Raw genomic sequence first — 25,274 nt, 5'->3', positions numbered from 1 at the left:
ATCAGATGGATGTGTGGGAGCAATCCCCTCTTGGGAGAGATGGAGGACTCGAGCAATGAAATCCTCCGAAATGAAAATAGGGACACCTGCTACAGTCCCTTGGATACCATCGCCACCCCGTGTGACAGTCTCGTAATATTCCCTAACTAACCCTGGGTATGTAGGGAGGTCAAGTGAACAAAAGTACTCTAAGCCCTGGGCCCTAAAACGATGCCCTAACGTGAACCCTTCCCAGGAGAGGAAGTCAAAGTTGACTTTCCTTCCGGTAGAGACAGCCCTCCCGGCGCACGGACGCGAGGGAACCGACCTAGGCGGAGAAGAAATCGGAGGTGTTGGCCTCACGGGTTCGTTCTGTGCCTTGGACCGTCTCACGGTGCCGCTCGCGGTGAGAGGTCTCTCCCGGCTCGGGACAACGGCTTTTCTAGGCATTTTGACCTAAAACTGAGGGAAGGACAAGAGAAAATGGGAGAAAACACGAGAGAAAGGACCGAAAATGGGTCGGGGACGATGTAGGAGACGACTCTAGGGCTTTTGAACAGTGGCGGCTGAAAATAGAAGTGGAGAAAAAGACATTTCGCTTAGGGTTAAAAGTCGGATTTCCGACCTCAAGTCGACTCCGGTAAGTCGCGAGTCGTCTCAACCTCGAGTCGACTCCTAAATATGCGCGAGTCGACTCCTTCATGAGCCGACTCTAAAATCTATTCGAGTCGACTCGAACTCTGGCACACGCTTAGAGTCTTAATCAATTCTGCTCAAAATGTAAGAAATGTAGAAATCCTTAGAATTTATGCAATGATTTGATGATCACTGACGTGAAATCCAATATCCAACATAAACTAATCATCAAAATTAATGAATTATAGGGGAGTATCAGTCGAATGGATCAATCACTCCTAATCCTCTTCTAAGAATACAAAAATGATCTTCACTTAAGGATTTTGTGAAGATGTCAGCAAGTTGATCATCAGTACACACGAATTCAAGCATCACTTCACTATTTAACACATGATCTCTTATGAAGTGATGTCTTATCTCAATATGTTTAGTTCTTGAGTGCTGAATTGGATTTTTAGTTAGATTTATGGCACTTGTATTATCACAATTTATGGGAATCTTATCTTGTTTAATGCCATAATCTTCAAGTTGTTGCTTGATTCACAGAATTTGAGCACAACAACTCCCGACAGCAACATATGCGGCTTCCGCCGTAGATAGTGCAACCGAGTTTTATTTCTTGCTAAACCATGAGATTAAGTTTTCTCCTAAGAATTGACATGACCCGCTGATGCTTTTTCTATCAAGTTTACAACTAGCGAAGTCAGAATTAGTGTACCCTATTAAGTTTATGCTTGATTCTCTAGAGTACCATAGACCTATGTTTTTTGTTCCTATTAGATATTTAAAAATTCTCTTAACTACAATTAGGTGTGATTTCTTAGAATTAGATTGATATCTAGCACACATGCATACACTAAACATGATATCAGGTCTACTTGCTGTAAGATATAATAATGAACCTGTCATACCTCTATACAGCTTTTGATCTACTGACTTACCTGATTCATCTTTGTCTAATTTGCATGATGAGCTCATGGGTGTGCTGATTGGTTTGTTTCCATCCATATCAAACTTCTTTAGCATCTCCTTGATGTATTTAGCTTGATTGATGAAGATTCCTTCCATAGATTGTTTGATTTGAAGTCCGAAGAAATAATTCAGCTCTCCCATCATGCTTATTTCAAATTCACTCTGCATTAAAACAGCAAATTCTTCGCATAGGCGATTGTTAGTAGCACCGAAAATAATATCATCTACATAAATCTGCACTACTAACATATCTTTGTTTTTTCTTTTTAAAAACAATGTTGTATCAACGTTCCCTCTAGAAAATTCATGGTCTAACAGAAATTTGCTAAGTCTTTCATACCATGCTCTAGGGGCTTGTTTTAGACCATAAAGTGCTTTTTCTAGTTTGTAAACATGATTGGGGTATTGATGATTTTCAAACCAGGAGGTTGTTCTACATAAACCTCCTCAGTAATATACCCATTCAAGAAAGCACTTTTTACATCCATTTGAAATAATTTGAAGTCTTTAGAACATGCAAATACTAACAACAATCTACTTACCTCAAGTCTAGCCACAGGAGCAAAGGTCTCATCAAAATCTATACCTTCTTCTTGATTATAACCCTTTGCTACTAGTTTAGCCTTGTTCCTAATTACAACTCTATTTTCATCAAGTTTATTTTTGTATATCCATTTAGTTCCAATTATCAGGTATTCAGTGGGTCTTTCTACTAAATTCCATACTTTGTTCCTTGTAAATTGGTTTAGTTCCTCTTGCATAGCATTTATCCAATTTACATCACTTTTAGCTTCATCAAGGTTTTTAGGTTCTTGATGTGAAACAAATGCAAGATGATTATTTAAATTTCTAAGTGAGGTTCTAGTTCTAATGGGCTGAGATGGATCATCTAAGATTAACTCTTTAGGATGACTGTGAGTATACCTCCAAGCCTTAGTAAGTCCATGTTCAGCCATTATCTCTTGACTTGTTGAGCCCTCTTCAATTTGCTTTGGTTCATCTTCTTGTATGATCATATCATCCATCTTTTCTTCAATTATTCCTACATCATCATCAAATGCTACTCTCTTGCTAGAGGAAGCATCATTAAACTCATCAAAAACAACATGAATGGATTCTTCAATAATAAGGGTTCTTTTATTGAAGACTCTATAAGCCTTACTTGATGTAGAGTATCCCAAAAATATATCTTCATCAGATTTAAAATCAAATTTACCTAAATTATCTTTGCCATTATTGTGAATGAAACATCTACACCCAAACACATGAAAGTAGTTTACTTTGGGCTTTCTATCTCTCCAAAATTCGTAATTTGTTTTCTTTATAATTGGTCTTAATAGAACTCTATTTATTATATGACATGATGTGTTAATGGCTTCTCCCCAATAAATATTTTGGGAGATTACTTTCACATAACATGGTCCTAGCTATTTCCTCTAAGATTCTATTCTTTCTTTCCACCACTCCATTTTGTTGTGGAGTCCTAGGTGCAGAAAAATTATGAGTTATCCCCTTCTTACTACAAAATATTTCAAACAGATGATTTTCAAATTCCGTTCCATGATCACTTCTGATAGCTATAACTGAAGTATTTCTTGCGTTAGTTACTTCCTTATGTAATTTCTTAAATACTGAAAATGCTTCATCTTTATGAGCTAAAAATATGACCCATGTGTATCTAGAGAAATCATCTACAATGACAAGACCATACTTGTTTCCACCAAGGCTTGTGGTTCTAGTTGGTCCAAATAGATCCATGTGAAGTAGTTCAAGGGGTCTAGTAGTAGAGACACAATTTATGGATTTAAAAGAACTTCTAGATTGTCTGCCATATTGACAAGCTTCACAAATTTTATTTTTCTCAAACTTTATCTTTGGCAAACCAATTACAGAATCTTTTTTAACTAATTTAGATATTGTGTCCATACTTGCATGACCTAATTTACGGTGCCATAACCAACTTGCATCATTGACCTTAGTATCACTAGCTACTAAGCAACGGCTATTTTTGGCAAGATCTTCAAAATCTACTACATAAATGTTGCCACATCTTATTCTTTTGAATACTAAGCTATTGTCAATTGAGTTGGTTATGATGCATAGAGATGGTTTAAACAAAACATCAAAACCTCTATCACATAATTGACTAACGCTAAGTAAGTTATGTTTAAGACCATCTACAAATCGTACATTATCAACGTAGGTTGAATGGATGATTTGTACTTTACCTATACTAATGATGTGACCTTGGTTATTATCTCCAAAAGTCACCGCACCTCCTCTTTTTGGCTCTAGGGTGAAGAATTGCTCCTTGTCACCCGTCATGTGTCTTGAGCAGCCACTATCCAAGTACCAACAGTGTTTGTTGACCTTGGCTGCAAGACACTCCTACACAAGAAAATCATACAATTTTAGGTACCCAAGTTTTCTTGGATCCTTCAAGGTTAGTAACGTTGGTTCCTTTTGGAACCCAAATCTTTTTAAGCTTCCTTTTAACTTCAGTTTTTTTGTGGTTACATACATTTGCTATATGTCTTACTTTACCACAGCAAAAACAATTTATATTTTTGGTTTTACTTTCTCCGGCTTTTACAAAAAAGTTTATAAGAAATTTTTGTTTATTGTTAGGCTTATACCCTAAACCGGCTTTATTAAAAATAGCTCTTTGACTATTAAGAATCATTTCTAATTTTTCAGAACTAAAAGTAAACTTCTCAATTATAGGTTTATATTTTTCAAGTTCTTTTGTTAAGTTCAGTTTTTCTGTTTTTAGTAAATTTAGATCTTTAGTAAAGTTATCTTTTATAGTTCGGTTACAGTTTTTAAGTTCTGAAACTTTCTTAGTTAGTTTTTCGTTATCTTTAATTAAGGTATTAGTTTTTTGAGTTAGCAATTGGTTGCTTGTTTTAAGTTCTAAGTTTTCTTTGATGATAGAGTCCTTGTCCTTAATTAATTTATCGTATTTATGAATGTAAGATTGATTAGTTAGCTTCAATTCTTTATTTTTAAGGTTTATTGACTTATATTCATCCATTAGTTCATTAAAAGCATCATACAATTCATCAAAAGTAAAATCTAAATGTGCTTCAGATATTACCTCATTTTCATTTGCCATAAAACAGAAGTTGGCCTTTTTCTCTTGTTCTTCTTCCGATGATGATGATGATTGATCAGAATCTGTCAAGGTGGAGACAAGAGCTTTCTTCTTCTTGAGTTTGTAGCTTTTCTTTAGCAAGGGACAGTCAACTCTGAAGTGTCCCGGCTTCTTGCATTCATAGCATCCAATTTTCTTACTTTTTCTTTCCTTACCTTTATCCTTGTTGGAGAAACTTGAGGGACCTCTCCTCTGATGAAAGGACTTCTTCCAGTTGATGAATCTTCTGAACTTTCGCACGAGAAGAGCCTCTTCTTCATCTCCCTCATTGTCTTCTTCTTCACTGCTGCCACTGCACGATAGTTCCTTGTTAGAAGAAGTGGATTTGAGGACAATTACCTTTTTCTTATGAGAGGATTCTTCTTCGCTGTATTGTTTCATTGTGAGCTCATGCGCCATTAGGGATCCAAGAAGCTCCTCGAGTGGCAGCTTATTCAAGTCCCTTGCTTCTTGGATTGCCATGACTTTGCCTTTTCATGACCTTGGTAAAGAGCGAAGAATTTTTCTGACAAAATCACTGTTAGTATAACTTTTGCCAAGGCTTTTTAGGCCGTTGGCAATATCAGTAAATCGAGTAAACATGCAAGAGATGGTTTCACTAGAGTCCATTTTAAATATTTCATATTTATGAACTAGCATGTTAATTTTAGTTTCTTTAACTTAATTTATGCCCTCGTGGGTCACTTCGAGTCTATCCCACATCTCTTTTGCAGAATTGCAAGTAGAGATTCTATTGAATTCATTATGGTCTAAGGCACAATAAAGAACAATCATTGCTTTAGCATTTAGTTGTGCCTTCCTTCTATCATTATCATCCCAATCTTTCTCAAGCTTGGGTATAGCAATGTTATCAACATAGATAGAAGGGATATGTGGTCCATTAATTATGATGTCCCAAACATCATAATCTTGAGCTTGGATAAATATCCTTATTCTAGCCTTCCAATAGGTATAATTAGCTCCATTAAACAATGGAAGTCTATTGGTGGATTGCCCTTCACTAAAGAAAGACCCAAAAGGGGTTGTCATCTTAATCTTTGACTCTATTTACGGATTGGAACACCAATCAATATGAGAGCACCTGCTCTGATACCACTTGTTGCCCAAGGAGACAACCCAAGAGGGGGGGTGAATTGGGTTTGGATTAATTATTGACAAATTAAAACTTGATGAGTAATTATTTAATTCTAATGCACGCACGTTAATTAAGCTACTTGATAAGGAGATTGGAAGAGACGAATAGCCAATGCAAATACAGAAAATTTTATAGTGGTTCGGAGCCAACCCTTGCTCCTACGTCCACTCCCCAAGCTTCACTTGGAAGTTCACTATAATCCCTTGGATTACAGCCAGTTGTTTTACAAGTTCACAACCCAACTTGTTGTTTTTGTGAGATCACAATGAACTCGGTTGGTTTTCACAGGCTCACCGACTAGAACCATCCGATTGTTTTTCCGGGATCACAATCAAACCCTTACACCGTTGGTTTTAACTTTAGCTCACCAACAAACCTTACAATCCTTGATTCAATCCCCTGATTGAATCAAGTAAGAAAAACAGTTGAGGAAAAGATACAAGGAAAGCTTCTTAAAAAGCAAATATGAATCAATATGAGTAGAGTAAAGTTAGAAGCCCTCAAACAGATTTCGAAAGAGGAAGAAAGGGTCTCGAACTCTGAGTCTCCTCTTTGAGTGCACTGAAGATTTGATGTTAGAAGAAGAGCCTTGAATGTGAAGGAAAAACTTCTAGGAATGAAATGAATGTGTTTCTTCCTTCTTTTGCTTGTCTTTTCTCTCTATGGACTCTTGGTAGTTGGAAATGCCTTAATGCACAGATGGAGTAACTCTCTTGTTGTCTACTACTGTTTACTCTGGCTATTTAAACAGTCCCTTTTGAAAAATAGCCATTAGACACTGATTTGTAGCCGTTCTGCACAGTCTGCACCACCTGACAATGTATCCGTTGGGGTTGGAATCGACTCGCTCGATCTGGAGTCGACTCGGCTGTTGCTGGAGTCGACTCATGCTTTACTGGAGACGACTCGCCCACTGTTCAAGATTTGAATTAAAGTGCCGTCCCAACCTGGAGTCGACTCAGTCCAACCCTGGAGTCAACTCGCCAAGATCTGGAGATGATTCGGCATTTTGGAGACGGCTCATTCTCAGAATTTCAGAGATCTATTTTTCTGCATTTCTCTCTCGAGTCGACTCGGATCCTCTTGGAGTCGACTCGGCTCTTAGAGCTCGAAAAACCGATCCTCTGTCTGTTGATCTGAGCTACCTTGGAGTCGACTCGCACTTTGTTGGGGTCGACTCGGCTGACTTAGGGTCGACTTTCGAATTTTCGGAGTCGACTCGTTCACAGGCTCACTGGGTTTGGTTTTCTGCCTTTCAGTCCACTTTCCTCTGAGAGTCGACTCTTGCATGAATAGGAGTCGACTCGCCAAACACTGGAGTCGACTCGTATCCTTCTGGAGTCGACTCGGTAATAGGGTCTTGAAAATACCTCTCTATCTTTCTGTCTGTTACTCCTTGGAGTCGACTCGGATCTGTAGAGAGTCGACTCGTCAAGCATCGGAGTCGACTCGAAGCCTTCTGGAGTCGACTCGGTAATAGGGTTTAAAAAACCATCGTTCTGTCTTACTGTCTGTTACCCTTTGGAGTCGACTCGGAACCGTCGGGAGTCGACTCGGCAAGCATCGGAGTCGACTCGAAATCTTCGGAGTCGACTCGGTGACAGGATCTGAAATTAATCTTTCTGTCCTCCTATCTGTTCCCAGTCGGAGTCGACTCGTAGTGTACCGGAGTCGACTCGAGCTTGTGCCAGATCCTCTGAAACACTTAGAGTCGACTCGCAATCTTTCGGAGTCGACTCGAGCTTCAGACTTTGGCTCAATTGAGTTCAACACTTAGCTAAATTACTTTGAACCAAGGCTCGATGCTCTTAAAGATAAATTCACATATATTCGCCTGAAATACTAGATTGAATTCATTAGTACAACATGAAATATACTCAAATGCTTTGAGCTCATCAAAATTAAATAGGGGTATAATCAATCACTCCACAATTCTTGAATTATATTTTTATCTTAAATAATTTTTAATTCTTTATATTTTAAGACAAACCCAATTGAACCAATAATATATATATACCAATGCTTAGAAGATATGTGTACAAGAACATATTTGATGGCATCGGTGTAACCAAACCCGAGATCTGTATAAAAATTAATAATTTAAGGTTTAGCGACAATCTTCTAAAATCCCACAAATTATAATATTATTTACTGGCATATTAGTTAAATGCAATAATAGCAATTCTAGTTTCCAGCACTTCGAGAGTTATATGCCATAGAATACAAATTTATGGTGGCATTTATAATAAAGTACTACTAATAAAAAAATATTTATTGAAAAATAGCAGCACTTGTACTACAATGTAGCAAAAAAAAAATAACGGCATATAATAAGAAGTGCCGCAAACAATTTGCCGCCAAAAGTTATTTTTGTTGTAGTGAGAGCACTTATCATAGAGATGCAAAGAGATATACTCTGAGAAAGTACTCTGACACGATCACTCAATCAGCTTCATTTCTATTAGAACAAATGAATGATCTTTATAAGAAATTTTAGATATTGCACTTAATTTGAACAGGACTTTAGATTCAAAATATTTTCTAACAAGCTCAATCACGAGTGATTACGGGCTTATAAGATTCTAATAACAATTTTATAGCCTTTAGATATAAGAAGAGATCCACTACTTAGGTTCCTCCTAATGTTGAGGACATACAACACTTCGTGAAGAATTATGACTCTTTAAATGTCATCTTCGAATCCATTTGTCATTTTCCTAACACTTGTGCTATAGAGTTATTTCCAAGCATTACACCTCCTCCATTTGATTCCTAAAAGATGGAGATGCAGGAGTATTCAAAAGAAACATGCACATTAGCTGTGGAATCAAGCCACTAATCATAAAAAGAATGGATAAGGAGTACCAAAGGGTTTTGATTTTCTGAACTGAAGGAAGGTCCAACATGATCTTCAACTATGTTTACTTGAGAGTAAAATGCTCTTTTCTTCCATGGCTCAACCCTCCTATGGTAGCCACCAAGGTGGTATCCTAGTGGTACTGGGCGGGGATTCTAATCTCATGGTCCTAAGTTTGAGTCGCTGCGGCGACGATTAAAATGTGGCTTCGGCCACTGCTTGGACATGAGGTATAGGACCGCTCTTGGACCGCTAGTAGCCAGGATAGTGCCAGGTGTGACGTACTTACACGTGGGACTCGAGCTAGAGCCCAGAGGGGTAGCTGAGCTGAGCCCACGGGTGGGGAAGGCATGAGTAAAACCGGTCGGGGTGCCCAACACACGGTCATTTCTTCCCGCATCGAACATTCTCCTGGCGGGGCGGGGGCCCTAGTGGGGGCTGCTACGCGGGGGTGGGCTTGTCCCTTCGTCCCCCCTACCCCTTTTCCTCTAGCAAAGAAAAAAAAAACCCTCCTATGGTAGCAATCCTTTGTCATGTCGTTGGCTTTCCCACCTATGAAGCAAAAAGTTTCCATCCTTTTTAGCTTCTGAGTTGGATGATTTTGGCTTCTAGGAGGTTTGGAGGAAGAGACTTGGTTTGATGGATTTTAGGATTTTTTTTCATTTTGAAGGAATTTCCTTGGTGTTTGAAATGAGTTTGATTAGATTCAATAAAATTGATCTTGGGTCCAAAATCAGATTTGGGCTTATGCTTAAGTTGATGCTCTTCTTCGATCCTAATAGAGTGAGTAACCTCTAATAGGATTTAGTTACCTTGCTTATGACTCAACTCACAAGAAAAATCAAGATAGAAGAAGAGAATCAATGGCTCGAACTTTATAACTTTTAAAGAATTTGCAATCAGTCAGTTTAGCCTTGCTAGGAAGATCTTAAAATTTATTGATTTGGACACTAATAGATTTGTAATCCACCATGACATATTTATGGAACTTGGATACGATAAACCAATAAAGACCGGCATCATCCATTCCATATTTCGCTTTAGAAGCATCCCAAAGTTCCTTATCTAATTTGGTGGGAAGGTACACATCATATAAAGAATCATAAAGGGCACTAAGGATCCTATGGTGGCAATGAAAATCAATTTCTTTAGATGTTTTTGAATGAGGGCAAGAGGATCCAGAATCTTGAGGACTAGGCGAAGGTTGAGAGATTGATCCAGAGGATGATCAAGGATCTAGGAATTCTGAGGCAAAGATCAACCTTAATGTGGTAAGCCAATTTTTACTTGGCTTTTTTACCTTCTAAAAAAGGATCCACTAAATTTCTTAGATTTAATTACACTATACTCATCAAAATAACCTATTTATGAAGCTTTGGTTGTTTAATTGGTTCTATAAACATAAGTTTCAATGGAATTTAGTCTTATATGTTTGAATAACTAATTAACAGATTTCAATAATACAATTCTATGTTTACAATTTTGCAAAGAAATACCCCACTTGTTTCTTGAAAAGAGATGGAAAATATGCTCAATATCATTTGAAGGAACAATAATGACAACAAAATTAAATAATTATACTAAAAAATATGATAAGTAAAATAACTTTGTGATTTCTGTATGTTTTTTCCAAACAGCAACAATATATATTTTGAAAAGAACTAATGATAAGCATTGTTATTAAAGCAGCAAAGATTTCTGCACAGATGTTAAAGTTGCAGTAATTTTTTATATAGATTTTTAAATCTGTCGAAAATTCCTGCGCAGTTTTTAAAATTACAGAAAAATCTGTTTATACAATTTTTAGAGCAAAATGACTTTCTTAAAAAGCTGATTTTTGTAAGGAAAACAATCTCTCAATGATAGAAATATTTTTTTTTTTGATTTTATGCAATAAATTTGATAAGTGACCAATAGCAATTTCTAGTTTTATTCAAACCACGTTCTTAGATTCTTGGAAGAAAATGCCTAGAAATTTCTATACTGTTGTTTTTATAATTTAGAATAATATTATAACAAAAACAAACTACTAAGAAAGAAAAATAGAAGATTGAAAAGTTCCTGATTGAGACGTATGATTAACACTACCCTAAGAATATGATTCGCCCCTACGTGTGGGTCTGCGACGATCTCGTCTCAAGGTTCAACAACTTGACTTAGTTTGATCATTCTCTAACGAACAAGATCACTAGAAGGCTTAACTCCAACGATAACTCCAACGACTCTTTCAGATGCCCAAAAAGAAAAATAGAAGTAGAAAGAAGAGAGATGGAGTCTTTGTCTCAGAGTGGATGAGTCTCTTAGGAGACAGAGCACCAGTGAGTGAGTGATTGGATTGTATTTAATAAGCAAAAAAGTACATGTATGCAATGCACCCTGCAAGGCCATAAGATCTACATGTGCATGGCATTGCAGGTTGTGCTGAGCGTATGCACATGCATGTGTGTGGCCACCAGCCCACTTCACCCAAAGCTCTAGAAAATGATTTCCATTTAACCAAGAAGACTTGCTTTCTCATATGCAGTGTGGGACTAAAAAGAAAAAAATTTAAAGTCTTTGAAACAATTAAGAAATAGGGGATTGCTTTCTATTTTTAAAATTTAAAATATTTTCATATATTAAAATTCTAGCATTATTAGATTTAGATGTTTGCACGTCGATCCTCCACGACGGACAAAAGGAACAAATGAAGTTTATATGTGAGTCCAAGCCCTTTAAGTGAGATGCTAATCAAGAACAACACATAATATGACCACATAGAAGCTCATAACTTGAATTGAAGAACTAGTCTCCATGAAAAATAGGTGATTTCAATTCCTATTTAACAACTTTTAGTACAACTATGTTATGAAAGACTGCTTCCACTTACATTGCTATTTTTTCGTTCGAACAACTTGGAAGGAAAAGATTGGATCTCATTTGTTACTTATATTGTTCTTTTCCCACACCATTTATTACTTGAAGAGTTCGGATCTCATTACCTCTAGGTAATGTTGCTACTCTTCTATTGGCTCTAGAACATTGTAATTGTTATAATGGAATTGTAATCTATCTATTTGACTTCTTCTTTTTTGATCCTTCGACCAAATTTTTCTATGTTGAATTAAGTTTTATTTATCTATAGAGTGAATGGAGAGCTTTACACAAGCAAAACCTCTACTTTAGTATACATAATATATATAATATACGGCTTTACTGTTGCTTGATGCTCCTCCACGACATCTCCCTTGCAGCCTCCTCTAACTCCACCACCATTACATCTATCATCCACTCCACCACCATCCTTTCTTGGGTTAAGATTGCGACTCTCAACTTTTTGCCTCATCAACTCACACTACAACGATGGCGTCCACTTTTAATCAAAGGCATCCATGCCTACTTTCACTCTCTCATCTCTCTCAAGCAATACATCGAACAAATACCCTACAGCCATCTTTCTATTATCTCCTCATTGATGTGCTCTGTCGTTGCCTCGACTGATAGACCGCAGCCTATGTTTACCACAATGGCTCCTTGACCTAAGCTTGTCACAATGGCCTCGCCTCAATGGCTCAACACCACTGCGACCACCAACACCACTTTGACCTTGCTTATTGCTGCATCACTACTACCACCTTTAACACACCTATGGTCTCACCTCGATGCTGTAGCACCACCACAGCCTCCATTACCATTGCGACCTCACCTTGACGTGGCCAAACCACTATGGCCTCTAACATTATTGCAGCCTCTAACATTATTGCAGCCTCATCTCAACACCACAACACCTCTATCACCTCCATCACCAGCGACCTTCACTCCACATTACCACCAAGGTCATGACCTCCATACAACCAACCAAGATTCTCTATGATGCGCGAGCCATACCGCAGAGTGTTGTGCAGCCCTCAATGACTGCCTTTAGGAGATAGACGACCATCGAACAATGTGCATCGTGTATGACACAATACGCACTTATGGATCATCTTGTTTAATGGTCATCCATCTTCTGATGGTAGTCATCAATTGCTGCATAGCACTCTAATCCCTTTACAGCAATAGAGATGGCACAACACTCTATGGTGCAGCCACTAGACCACCGCTGTAAGGGATTAGGCACCCATTTTAAGATGCAAATGAAGATACTACCTAATCCTAGTCTCAAATCTAGGGTGGTAATCAAAACAACCCCATTGCATATCAGACCTAGACGATCCATTTAGTGCTAGGGGTGTGGATAGTACTAAAAATAAAGCCCTTATCGGGATCTTGATGGAGACGGGTAATGGCATAACTATCCTGAACCTCATTGGGGTATTTATTAAAATACTATCGTTTGCTTTTCTTAATTTAAAGTACTTTTTTTAAAAAATAATATTTCTATTTGTTGCATGTATTATTGTTAAACATTTGGCTATGTTTTAATGTGAGGTATTGAGATTTAATGTTATATTTATTTTGTTTGTTTGATTTGTATGCTGAAGAAATAGGATAATTTTTACAGTTTTACTTGCCCGACCCATCATAACCTAGAGATGGAGAGAGATGGATTCGAGGAATGCAGTATACCCACAGGGTGGGCTCAGGATGCCCCGGCCCACCTAGATGCTAGAGGTGGGGCTCAGGATGCGCCCCCCCCCCCCCCAAGTCACCATCCCTATTACCAGTGTGTTTATCCCACTCGAGAATAAGATGCCCAAGTTAGATGTGTGTCGGATTAAATATCTACAATCCAAATAAAACCTAGTTAATAACAAACAAGCTAGGCCAATGCGCATAGCTTGTGCCCAACTCCACATAATTCAAGCTTATGCACGGCTTCTTTACGAATAGAAATGCTCTCAGAAATGCTCATACAAATGACAATTCTAGATCCCACCCATGTATTTGTCCTATGGGCGGCGTAGCTTTACTCCTACCCCAGCAGGCGCCCACCTTGATTTTTTTAGGATTTATTTGCATGAGCGACATTACTTCAACACTTTTCTTTCTTCCAGTACATATTGAGCTTAACAAATTGTCTCCGTCTTTTATTATCCTACCAAAAAATAGTGCATGCTTTATTTAAGCTTGGAAGTGGCAAGCTTGGATAGCCATCTAATACGGCCGCCACTGACTCATGTCGTCTTCTTCTCCCACAGAACGAACAACTTGCTCTCAGCCAAAATAGCCATCAAAGTTTGGAAGTGGCAAGCGTGATGAGATCTTTCCTTAATATCTTCCCGGATGGATTCTTGGGAATGGCTGATGCAAACGCCACCTTCCGAATCCTCTTGTAAGGAGCCACCTGAAAATTTCACATTTGATAAGAATTAAGAACGCCACTTTTGACTTGGCCAATAACAACACTTATTACTGCTCTCAATCCACGGGCTCGCCTGCTTTGCCACGAACTCCCAGCACTCCTGTCTCGGACGAGTGGCTCCCAGCCTTCCTCGCCAAACTTTTCAATCATTTTTCTTAATGGATTGAGCAAGGAGGAGAGCTATCCCTTTAGAGGATTTGATCCGCTTCATCCCTACAATAACTTCAACTTCACCTAAGTCTTTCATATTAAAGTGATTAGAAATGTATTTTTTGATTTAAAATATTATTTTAAGAAAAGTTCTAAAGATTAGAATATCATCAATATATAAACAAAGGATCATACAATATCATCGATGATTTTGGAATAAACACACTTGTCATTATAATTGATGGAGAAAGCAAAACAAGGATGTTTCTATCAAACTTTTCATGCATTGTTTAGGTACATATTTTAGACTATATATGGACTTAACAAGTTTGCAAACTTTATTCTCTTGTCCCTTTATAATGAATCCTTCAGGTTGTTTCATATAGATTTCTTCATTTAGATCACTATTTAGGAATGTAGTCTTCACGTCCATTTGATGAATGATCAACTTATGGATGCAAGTAATGATAAAAAAGATTCTAAGGGTAGAGATTCTAACTAGAAGAAAATAGGTATCAAAATAATCTAAATCTTTTCTCTAGCTATTCCTCTTAGTCACTAATCTAGTCTTATACTTTTCTATTGATCCATTAGGTCCAAGCTTTATACGGCATACATACTTACAACCTAACGGTTAATTACTTGAAGGAAGATCAGTTAGGATCCAATTCTGATTTTGGATTATTGAGTTGAATTCAAAGTTAATAGTTTTCTTCTAGAAAGGGGCATTAGGTGAAGATATTGCCTTTACAAACCTAGAAGGTTCACCCGCAACTAGAAAGGTAAAGAATCCTTCACCAAGCTTCTTTTCCTTTCTAGTCCTTGTGCTTCTTCCAAGTTCAAAAGATCAAGGTTAGATATCTTTCTCTTTTTGAATCACAAGGAACCTCTGATTCGACAAAGATAGGGTTATATGATAGATTAGATTGAATTTGACTTGGGATTTAGTTTCTAAAAAGAAAGAGTATATATTGAAAATAGATAGCATCTCTAGCTTCGATAAGAGTATTAGAAGAGATGTTTATCTCGTTACTACAAGGAATCTATTGGTACTACTATCTAAAGAACCCTACAAAGATTGCATCTAAGCTTTTAGGGCCAATTTTTCTTTTTTTAGGTTCGAGTATGCCTACCTTAGCTAGGTACCCCAACACTTTTAGGTAATCTAATCTAGGAGTTCTATCCTTCCGATGTTCAAAATGAGTCTTATCGCTATCTTTGAAAGGTATTCTATTTAAGATATAATAGGTTGCTAAAAGGCTTCCACCCATGAGTTCTCGGATGCACCTAAATTGATTAACATTAACTTAACCATGTTTATTAGGGAGTAAGAAAGAGTTATCTCATGAATGATCCCATATTTTTGACAAAATAAAGCCTTCTCATGACCTATGTCTCTTAAGGATTTTCTCAGTCCGCTTTTAGCTTTGACCTTAAAGATTTTAAACATATTTAAGATTTTATTTTTACATCTAATTAGATATATGTAACAATACTCGGAGAAATTATCAATGAAATGTCACAAAGTAACGATTTTCTCCCCGATTTAGAATTGTGGTAGGGTCATTCATAAAACTATGAACTGGATCAAGAAAGTTAGAACTTTAATGAATACATATTTTCGGGTATTTTTGGCTTGAACATAGATTTTATATTTGAATTCAAATGAATTTTTGGGGTTTGGTTCAAGGTAGTCTTATGATAAATCTGATCAAAATTTAGATGGCCAAGCCTACCATGCCAGATATTTACAAGGTAGTCTTCTGATGGTGGCCATCAATGGCTACACAATACTCTAATCCCTTACAGCAGTAATGATGGCACAACACTCTACGATGCGATTTATGCATTGCAAACACTAGACAATCACTACTACTGTAAGGAATTAGGCACCCATTTTAAGATACAAATGAAGATGCTACCTAATTTTGTTCTCAAATCTAGGGTGGCCATCAAAATAGCCCCATTACATATCAGACCTAGACGATCCATTTAGTGCTAAAGGTGGAGATAGTATTAAAAATAAAGCCCTTATTGGGTTCTTGATGGAGACAAGTAATGGCAGAACCTGACTGAGGTATTTATTAAAATACTATCATTTTCATTTCTTAATTTAAAGTACTTTTTTTGAAAAATAATATTTCTATTTGTTACATGTATTATTACTGAACATTTGGTTTACTATGTTCTATATGTTGGAATCTTTGTTTAATATAATGTGAGGTACTGAGATTTAAAGTTATATTCCTTTTGTTTCTTCGATTTGTATGCTAAAGAAATAAGATAATTTTTGCAGTTTTACTTGCTCGCCCATTATAACCTAGAGATGGAGAGAGACATATTCGAGGATCTAAGTATACCCACAGGGTAGGCTCAGGATGCCCCGGCCCACCTAGAAGTGGGTGCAAGTTGGAGATAGATACGTGGTTTTTTTAGTCATGGAGCAAGTGGAGGTAATGACATGATAGCCCCATACTCCCACCCCCCCAAAGTCGCCATCCCTACCCGAATGAGAGATTTGGTTGATGATTGTGTTCCAGAGAGTGGCAACCCCTATTCCTTTTGAATTAGATCTTACCAGTGTGTTTATCCCACTCGAGAATAAGATGCCCGTGTGGATTAAATATGTACAATCCAAATAAAACCAAGCTCATTGCAAACAAGCTAGGCAATGCGCATAGCTTGTGCCCAACTCCACATAATTCAAGCTCTAAACATGTTCTTATGCACGGCTTCTTTACTAATAGAAATATATATGCTCACAGAAATGCTCATTCAAATGACAAATCTAGATCCCACTCACAGAAAAGCTCCTACCCCAGTAGGCGCCCACCTTGATTTTTTTAGGATTTATTTGCCTGAGCAACATTACTTCAGCACTTTTGTTTCTTCCAATACATACTGAGCTTAACAAATCCTCTCCGAAGTGCCATCTTTTATCATCCTTAAAAAATAAAAAAGTGCATGCACCATTTAAGCTTGGAAGTGGCAAGCTTGGATAGCCATCTAATACGGCCGCCACTCACTCATGTCATCTTCTTCTCCCACAGAACGTACAACAACGTGCTCTCAGCCAAAATGGCCATCAAAGCTTGGAAGTGGCAAGCTTGATGAGATCCTTCCTTAATATCTTCCCGGATGGATTCTTGGGAATGGCTGATACAAACGCCACCTTCCGAATCCTCTTGTAAGGAGCCACCTGAAAATATCACGCTTTGTAAGAACTAAGAACGCCGCCATTAATGGCTCTCAATCCATGAGCTCACCTGCTTTGCCACGAACTCCATCACTCCAGTCTCGGACAAGTGGCTCCCAGCCTTCCTCACCACGTATGCCATTGGGAACTGGCCCACTTCCCTGTCCGGGAACCTGCATCAAAATTTGCGCTTCGATTAGAATAGGTGCAGCGATTGCACGGTGCTGATTAACCACCGGTGAGTGTACAATGGGATTTTAGAGGGAGAGAGAGAGGGGTGATTACGGGATCACGGCGGCATCGGTGATCTCAGGGTGGCTCAGCAACAGTGCCTCCAACTCCGCAGGGGGCACCTACATGAGAATTAACGACCATCCAATTATGATCAGACGTCTCAAATTGAAACCATTGTAAGTTTAGACCTCATGGATGGACCCTACCTGGTATCCCTTGTATTTGATGAGCTCCTTGAGTCGGTCCACCACGAAGAGAAAACCGTCCTCATCAATGTAGCAAATATCTCCCGTCCTCAGCCACCCCTCTGAGTCCAATGTCGAGCTCGTCGCTTCTGGATTCTTGAAATAACCTAATTATTAAACATGGGCAAAACCGACATTTCTTTAAACAATTATTAAGATTCGGTATAAAAAATTAATTCCCAGCATTTGGTATGACTGCAATTTAATAATAAATATTTATTTTAGTATTATTTTAATTTTTATATATGAATATATTTTTTTATATAATTAAGGATTTATTGGGATATTCCTAAAAAATATCCTATAAAAATCAGATTTGTCGGCTAAAATCCCAACCAGCTGGCATGTTGAAAAAAAATTTATAAATTTTTCTTTTCTTATGGTAAGATTCGAATTTGAGGCTGGTTGTTTGATATTAGCTAGACTCAAATAAAAATTTAGTGAACAAATCTAGTAAAAGATTCAGTCCAAATTCTACTTAGTTATCCGAGCAAACTCTAATTACTTTTTATAACATAATTACAGCTACAACACAGGCTAAGAATATTTTTTAAAAGAAAGAAAGAAAGAAAGAAGACTTTGGTTTCCCGCATACCTTTCATGACGTAGGGACCCCGGATCCAGAGCTCCCCGGTGCGTTTGACCGGCAAGGACACACCGGTGTCCGGATCCACAATCCTGGCCTCCGTGTTGGGCGACAGCAGCCCCGCCGTCCCGAACCGTCGGCTCTCCTCCGCCGAGTCCGTGGACGCCCCGATCCCCGTGCTCTCCGTCAGCCCATACCCCTGCAAAATCTCCACCGCCGGATACTTCTCCCGGAACCCCTCGATCACCTCCCTCCCCAGCGGCGCCCCGCCAGACAGCACCCGTCGGAGCCGCCCCAACGGCAGCGGCGCCGCCTGATTCAACATCGCCACCAGGATCGGCGGCACCAGCGGCAGATACGTCGCCCCGTACTCCCTGATCGCCCGGATCATCTCCCCCATCTCGAATTTTGATAAGATCACCACCGTGGATCCCGATCCCAGCAGCCCCGTCGCGAACGCCGCCAGGCCGTAGACGTGGAACATCGGGACGGTGCAGATGAACGTCTCCGGCTCGCCACCGCCCTCCTCCAGCTTGAACCGGTTAAGGATGATCTGGACCATCGAAATCAGATTCCGGTGGGTCGCCACCACGCCTTTGCTGGTCCCGGTGGTCCCGGAGGAGTACAGAAGCGTTGCCGTGTCGTCCTGGCTCACCGGCTCCCGCCGGCGCCTGAGATCGGGCTCCATCGCCGTCAATTCCTCGATCGTGTAGCGGATGCGGGCATCGTCGCCGGCGATCCGGCAGTCCTCGAGGAGGACGATGGGGAAATCGCGGTCGCGGGGGAGTTTTCCGACGAGGGGCCGGATGACGAAAGCCAGGATCGGGTCGGAATCGGAGATTTGCTTGGCGATTTCTTGTGGGGTGTTTAGGGGGTTGGTGGTGGTGAGGACGGCGCCGAGGGACATGACGGCGAGGGAGACGACGGGGAAGTGCAAGGAGTTGGGGGAGAGGAGGAGGACGACGTCGCCCTTGCGGACGGAGAGGCGGGAGGAGAGGGCGGAGGCGAGGGCGGCGACGGAGCGCCAGAGGGCCGGGAAGGAGACGCGGCGGCCGGTGGCGGCGTCGATAAGGGCGGTGGTGCCGGAGTGGCGGCGGGAGGAGAGGAAGGTGGTGACGTCGAGGTGGGGATCGGAGGGGAGGGGGACGGGCTTGCGCTTGCTGTAGAAGATGGAGTTGGAGGGGCAGAAGCCGCTCCGAGGATCCACCGGTAACCCGTCCGTGCGGTGTGCCATCGCCGGAAGCTGTTACCTTCCCTCTCGTTTCTCCGGCTGTGGGGTGGGGAGCGGAGAGCAGTTTAGACTTTGCACCGGGTTTTGGGATTAATGTTGGAGCCTTCACTGAAAGAAGACTTTGTCTAAATCTAATAGTAGCTGCTTGGAAAACACTTAGCATAAGTTTTTTTTGTCGGATCATCAAAGATTGGTAAAATTACAGTAGTGTCGATATATCATTTTAATATTTCATCTAAAGAAAATATTTTTTATTTGACAAATATATTTTAGAAAAAGTTTATGTTAATTTCAATTGATTTCAATTTTTTGGGACTACAAATGAGTTGAGAAAAGTCTCGACGCAAGCTTTTTATGCTTAGTTAATCAACTTTGTAATGAACCAAGCCGGGTTTTTAAAATATTGCAACTGGTTTTTATTTAAACTTGCTTTTTATAAGCTAAGATAGTGTTTGGCGAGAGTACGAAATCTAGAAAGATATACAAATAAATAATAAATTTGTAAGAGTAAACATATAATTTTAAATATTTATTATTGTATAGTACAATTTTTTTTGTTTATATTACAATAGTTTGCAGTAATAAAAAATAATAAAAATTAATAAAATAATAGCTATTATAAATTTTTTATGGGGTGGGTAAAATTGTTATTGCAGTTGTTATAATGGTTATAATTTATAACACCATCTTTTGAGACCATGATGATCTGGTGCGCATTTTGAAGCCCAGGTCAACTAGGACACGAAGATATTTTAAGAGTGGGATAGGGAACAAAGAACACGTGTTGAACGCGTAAAGGGCGGTGGGCCCGGTCGCGAAATCTAGCGAAGCAGCGGACAGGCTTGTTATTCACTTTAGCCTTCTGACACGTGCCTCACGGGTGGGACCCGCATGATAATTGGCTTCCATTGGCTGTTGGGGTGGTAAAGTAGTCAAATGGTAAGACGAAATTCGCTGTCACGTGACTACGTTAGCTGCACATTCTTTTATTTTCTTTATTTTTTTATTTTTTTTTTTGGCTCACACACAATATGGATAAATGCGGCCAATAAAATTAAAAAATAAGAATCCACGTAGGGGCTTAGGTATGGGACTTTAGTTTCCCATATAAATTCATTAGAATGGTTAGTAATAAAAGAGACAATCCAGTCAACAGCACTATTTGTCTCTCGGTAGATGTGCATGGCCAAGTGGAAGCCATACTTTTCTAGAAGTCTGCAAATGTTATGGAGCAGCGGCCCTCCCTCCGCATCGCTTTTCCGATTCCGAACTTACTCGATCATCATGGTCGAGTCCTTTTTGAAGAAGATCCGATCTACACCTAGCTTCCGCCTCGTGAAGGTAATGTCCTTCCAATCAGTTCTGAGCTCGGCACAACCAGCAAACATGTTGAAGATACGCCGACTCTCGGCCATCATCAGTCTACAACTCTTTTCCACATTAGTGCTATAGTTTAAGTTTATCTTTAAAAAGTTAGGGGACGAGGGCACCTAGGAGACGAGCAAAATCCACTGCGTCGGCTTTTTCGCTGGGAGCTATCGTTTTGAGCAGTTGGGCTTTATGTGGGTAGTCAAAAGGTAAAAGAAGTATGTGTATCATGTGGTACAAGGAAAAAAAAATGGGCACCACTCTTTGACCGTTGGCGACGCCAAAACGGACCAGGATGAGGCATTCAACGATCAAATAGCGGCTTCCTCTTCCCCAACGGCGTTTGCCGTCTTCAGATTTGAGTACAGATCGTCAGGGGTGTGCCTTTCTCGCGGAAAAAACAAAGTAGGATTCAGCTTCCTTCCCCGTTGGATCACCCACGGGTTGCTTTGAGATCTATATACATAGATAAAAAATAGTGTTTGTAGCATTTTGAGATCTATGCATTGGGTGATCTAATGTTGGATTCGTACGAAGAAAGGTAATTTTTTTCTTTTTTTGTAAAAAAGATGCAATCCTAGCCGAGCAAGCACTACCATAGCTCACCGTTCTATTCCCTGCCTTGCACTCCAATGGATTTGGACTGTATCTTTTGTGCTACAGAATGATTGATCCTGTTTCACAACATATGGCATTGGATCGCAGCTTGCATAGATTTCAAAGTGCTTCAAACTCTTTCGTTCATCTATATGCACATATCTCAAAGCAGCTATTGCACGACCAATATTGGGCATATGAGAAGTAGGATGAATCCGTCTCTTGTGCGAAAGATACAGCCCGGGGATTGGTCCATGACAAATGCTAGATGAGTGAAAATAAGGTCCCGTTTGAAACCGGCGTAAAGGGGGTTTATCCCCGTTTAAACCCCGGATAGCAGTCAAACATAGGGAGCTGTCTCCTTGGTCTAGCTTATCCCCCATTTTTTGTGAACACAGACTTATCCTGGATAAACAGGGTCTAGTCTGCATGGGTGGGGTTCCGGCGACAAAAGAGAGATGAGATCGAGGCCGGTATCCTCAGCTCCTCTCACATCCCTTATTTCCTCTCCTAATATTTCACTGTTCTTTTGCTTGAATTTTTGGTCTCAGTTGGCTCTTGTTTTTGCTTGCAACTAAAGTTAATTTAGTGATGTTAATGAACACTTGTAAACAATGTGATACTTTTTAGTAAAAAGCATCTAAATGATGCAACTAAAACCCATGTTTCTGTTGCTTTTAGCATCTGTCTCTAATTAGGGTTCATATGCTATAGTTGATTATATTATGTATGGTCTTGTACCTCACCAATATTTGAGTCTACCGACATGTCTGCTAATTATAATCTTGTTTATTGTTGTTCTAAGCCTTGTTTTGTCATGGTAATGTCGAGTGTTTCAGTCTGCTCGATCTTTGCCTAGCAACCATTATTATTTATCATTGTCTTCTATTAACATATACCTTTGTTCAGGTTCCTTCATTACATATGCTAGAAAGTAGATACATTAAGTCTGCCCTCCTTACACAATGAATATCATTTCATTGTGTGAATCCATATGTATCAATGAATATCACTTCTTTCGGAGCATGATTATGTCTAACATGTGCACCTCTTCATAATTTGAAGTTGCTCAATCACTGTACTTATGCAAGATTTTCTAGCAAGCATTTTGATGTATAGTTATATATGATCCTTAGTCATGAAGGCTAATGGTTGAAGCCTAACTACTTAAACAGCACTAATGCAAATGCGCTATACTTCATTTCATTGCTTTGCATTGCTTTGCTCTACATGCTTGGATGTACAGTTTCTTCATATGTAACCTATATGGGTTCTTTAATAAGCCAATAAGGTTAACTATATTATAACTAGAGATTTGATTAATGCATACAGAAGGGGTCATGTGGTCTATTTTCCTCGCCAGATACCTGCAGATTGCCTCTCTCATAGTATTTAACTCAATGTTTTATGCGGTGAGATTTATATTTGGATGGTGATTTTTGCATTCATTTGATGCTTTTAAAGACTTATGATCCCCTGCTGCCCTCCTGTGCATTTATTCTATTGTTACTAGTGAACTGCCTATGCTTCTTGACAGAAATCTGGTTATTTGATCAGGGCCTTCATATGCTTCTTTTTACTCCTAGCAGCCTATGTTCGCATTCGGCATGTAACAAAATACCTTCCTTGCGAAGGTACATGTAACTGCCATAGATTTGCATCTTAGAATTTAAATGCTTGTATTTAGTTAATAAAGACATGTTTAATATATCATGGCATGGTGGTAATTGGATGATATATATGGTTGTACTATGGTATGCTTGCTATAAGCTGCTTGTAAATGTTGAAAATGCCAACCGATACGATTATTGATATCCTGACAATGTTTAATATATAATATAGTTTGATGGATTAATTTAGGAAAAATTATAGGGACACCTCCTCAATTTGGGCCAATCTCACTAACACCCCTCGATTTTAAAAAGTTTCAAATAAGTCCTTCAAATTTTCAAACTGTTTCAAACTAGTCCTTCGACTCTCCGACCAGCGGACTGTATTAACCTACTATTTTAATTGACGAAAGTGCCCTCATTCTCTTGTTGGCTATTCCAACAACTTTTTAAAATCTATATAGGTGGATGAATAATCCAAGTCATTTACTCATCCATATGGTTGCTTTGAGATTTGTACAGGTGAATGAATAAACCTAATCATATACTGGTCGCTTTGAGGTCTATACAGGTGGATGAATATTCTGATCATCCACATAGTTGCTTGGCGATCTATGTAGGCAGATGAATATTTCAATTGCTTCGAGATCTATACAGGTGGATAAATAATCTGATCATCCACTGATCGCTTCGAGATCTATGCAGGTGGATGAATATTCGGATCATTCATGCAATTTTTTAGAAATCTGTGCATGCAAACGAATATCTCTAGATTGCTTTGAGATTTATGCAAGTGGATGAATAATTTTGATTATTTACTAATTACTTTAAGATCATTGCAGGCGGACGAATGTCTGGATCATTCATCTGTGCAGATGGATGAATATCTGGATCATCTGTGGTTGCTTTGAGATCTATGCAGGCATCATCCCCTTCTTCCACTCAGATTGCCTCTTCTCCTCTTCTTCTTCCTATTCCTCGATGTTGCTAGTTGCCAGCTGCTAGATGCCAGTGGAGAGCACATGCGACAGTATCAATAAGCCTCTCGCAACAACATTAGTGCACCACTCCCCCATTTGTCGCAAATCCCTTTCTTCTCCCCAAAGTACAAGGGTCCTCACTTGCCCAAACCCTAATTTTTCCCCAAGTTCCCCTATACTCTCAATCTCCGACCCCAAATTCCGCCCTAATGATCTTTGAGGGAACCTAGTTTCGATTTTTTTGTCGTCCCAATCCATTCTAACCCACCAAACTCCGATCTCTCGGGCTCGAACCATCCACAGCACCCCCCTCCAACCCTCTCACCTCTATTGGAAGTGTTGGGATCTCCGATAGTCGAATCCCCCCGTCGAGGGTGGGGGTGGCGCTAGCTATGGTCAGGGTAGAGAAGAAGCCCTCCCCCATCTCCCTATTTACATGAATGTAGGTCATCCACCCAGCTTTGTGATCTATGCATGATGGATGAATAATTTGGATCATCCATGCTATCTCTCTGAGATTTGTATAGGTGGATGAGTAATCTAGATTATCTAATAGTCACTTTGAGATTTGTGCAAGTGAATGGATGATCCTAGTCACGCACTAGTCACTTTGAGATCTATGCAGGTGGATGAATGGAGGAGATTGGAGCACTTTGAAATCTATGCGGTGAATGATCCAGCGGTGCATTCACACAAAAGAGAGTGAGTCCTGACACCACTATGCAATAAGTGATCCAACGGTGGATCCGTTTACGATATGAAAGATAGTTTCATCACAATACAATTTTATACTACCATATGATAGTCATGTGATACCACTCTATTAACAGAGATAAATAACCGATTTAGAACAGTTTGCAAACTTGAGGACCTAGTTGAAGCTTGTTAAAGTCAAGGGGGCGTAAGTGAGATTTATCCAAAATGAAGGGGGTATTCCTGTAATTTTATCTTGAATTTATATTGAATGTTTGAAATAGCACTTTTGTGTAATATGTGCTTGAATAGACCTCATAATCTTGACATGAATCATTGTGTCTGTAGACTAGTTTGGTGAACCCCT

The 25,274-nt window shown here is 39.3% G+C and overlaps 1 protein-coding gene across 1 annotated transcript; it reads right to left on the bottom strand.

The window, feature by feature from the left end:
• Window positions 1-16,869: 16,869 nt before the first annotated feature.
• LOC103697678 (4-coumarate--CoA ligase-like 4) lies at window positions 16,870-19,787 on the bottom strand. The gene is made up of 5 exons (XM_008779582.6): window positions 18,438-19,787; window positions 17,804-17,949; window positions 17,649-17,716; window positions 17,434-17,536; window positions 16,870-17,366 (listed from the first exon to the last, which is right to left on the bottom strand). Exons 1-5 carry the CDS (start codon window positions 19,660-19,662, stop codon window positions 17,253-17,255), a joined length of 1,656 nt encoding a protein of 551 aa, XP_008777804.3. The 5' UTR covers window positions 19,663-19,787; the 3' UTR covers window positions 16,870-17,252.
• Window positions 19,788-25,274: the final 5,487 nt, after the last annotated feature.

This window comes from Phoenix dactylifera, chromosome 6, assembly GCF_051530095.1.
Source record: "Phoenix dactylifera cultivar Ajwa chromosome 6, Ajwa_hap1_PhDact_Kaust_v1.1, whole genome shotgun sequence".
Classification (NCBI taxonomy): domain Eukaryota; kingdom Viridiplantae; phylum Streptophyta; class Magnoliopsida; order Arecales; family Arecaceae; genus Phoenix; species Phoenix dactylifera.
This window is presented reverse-complemented; position numbering and strand designations above follow the sequence as displayed.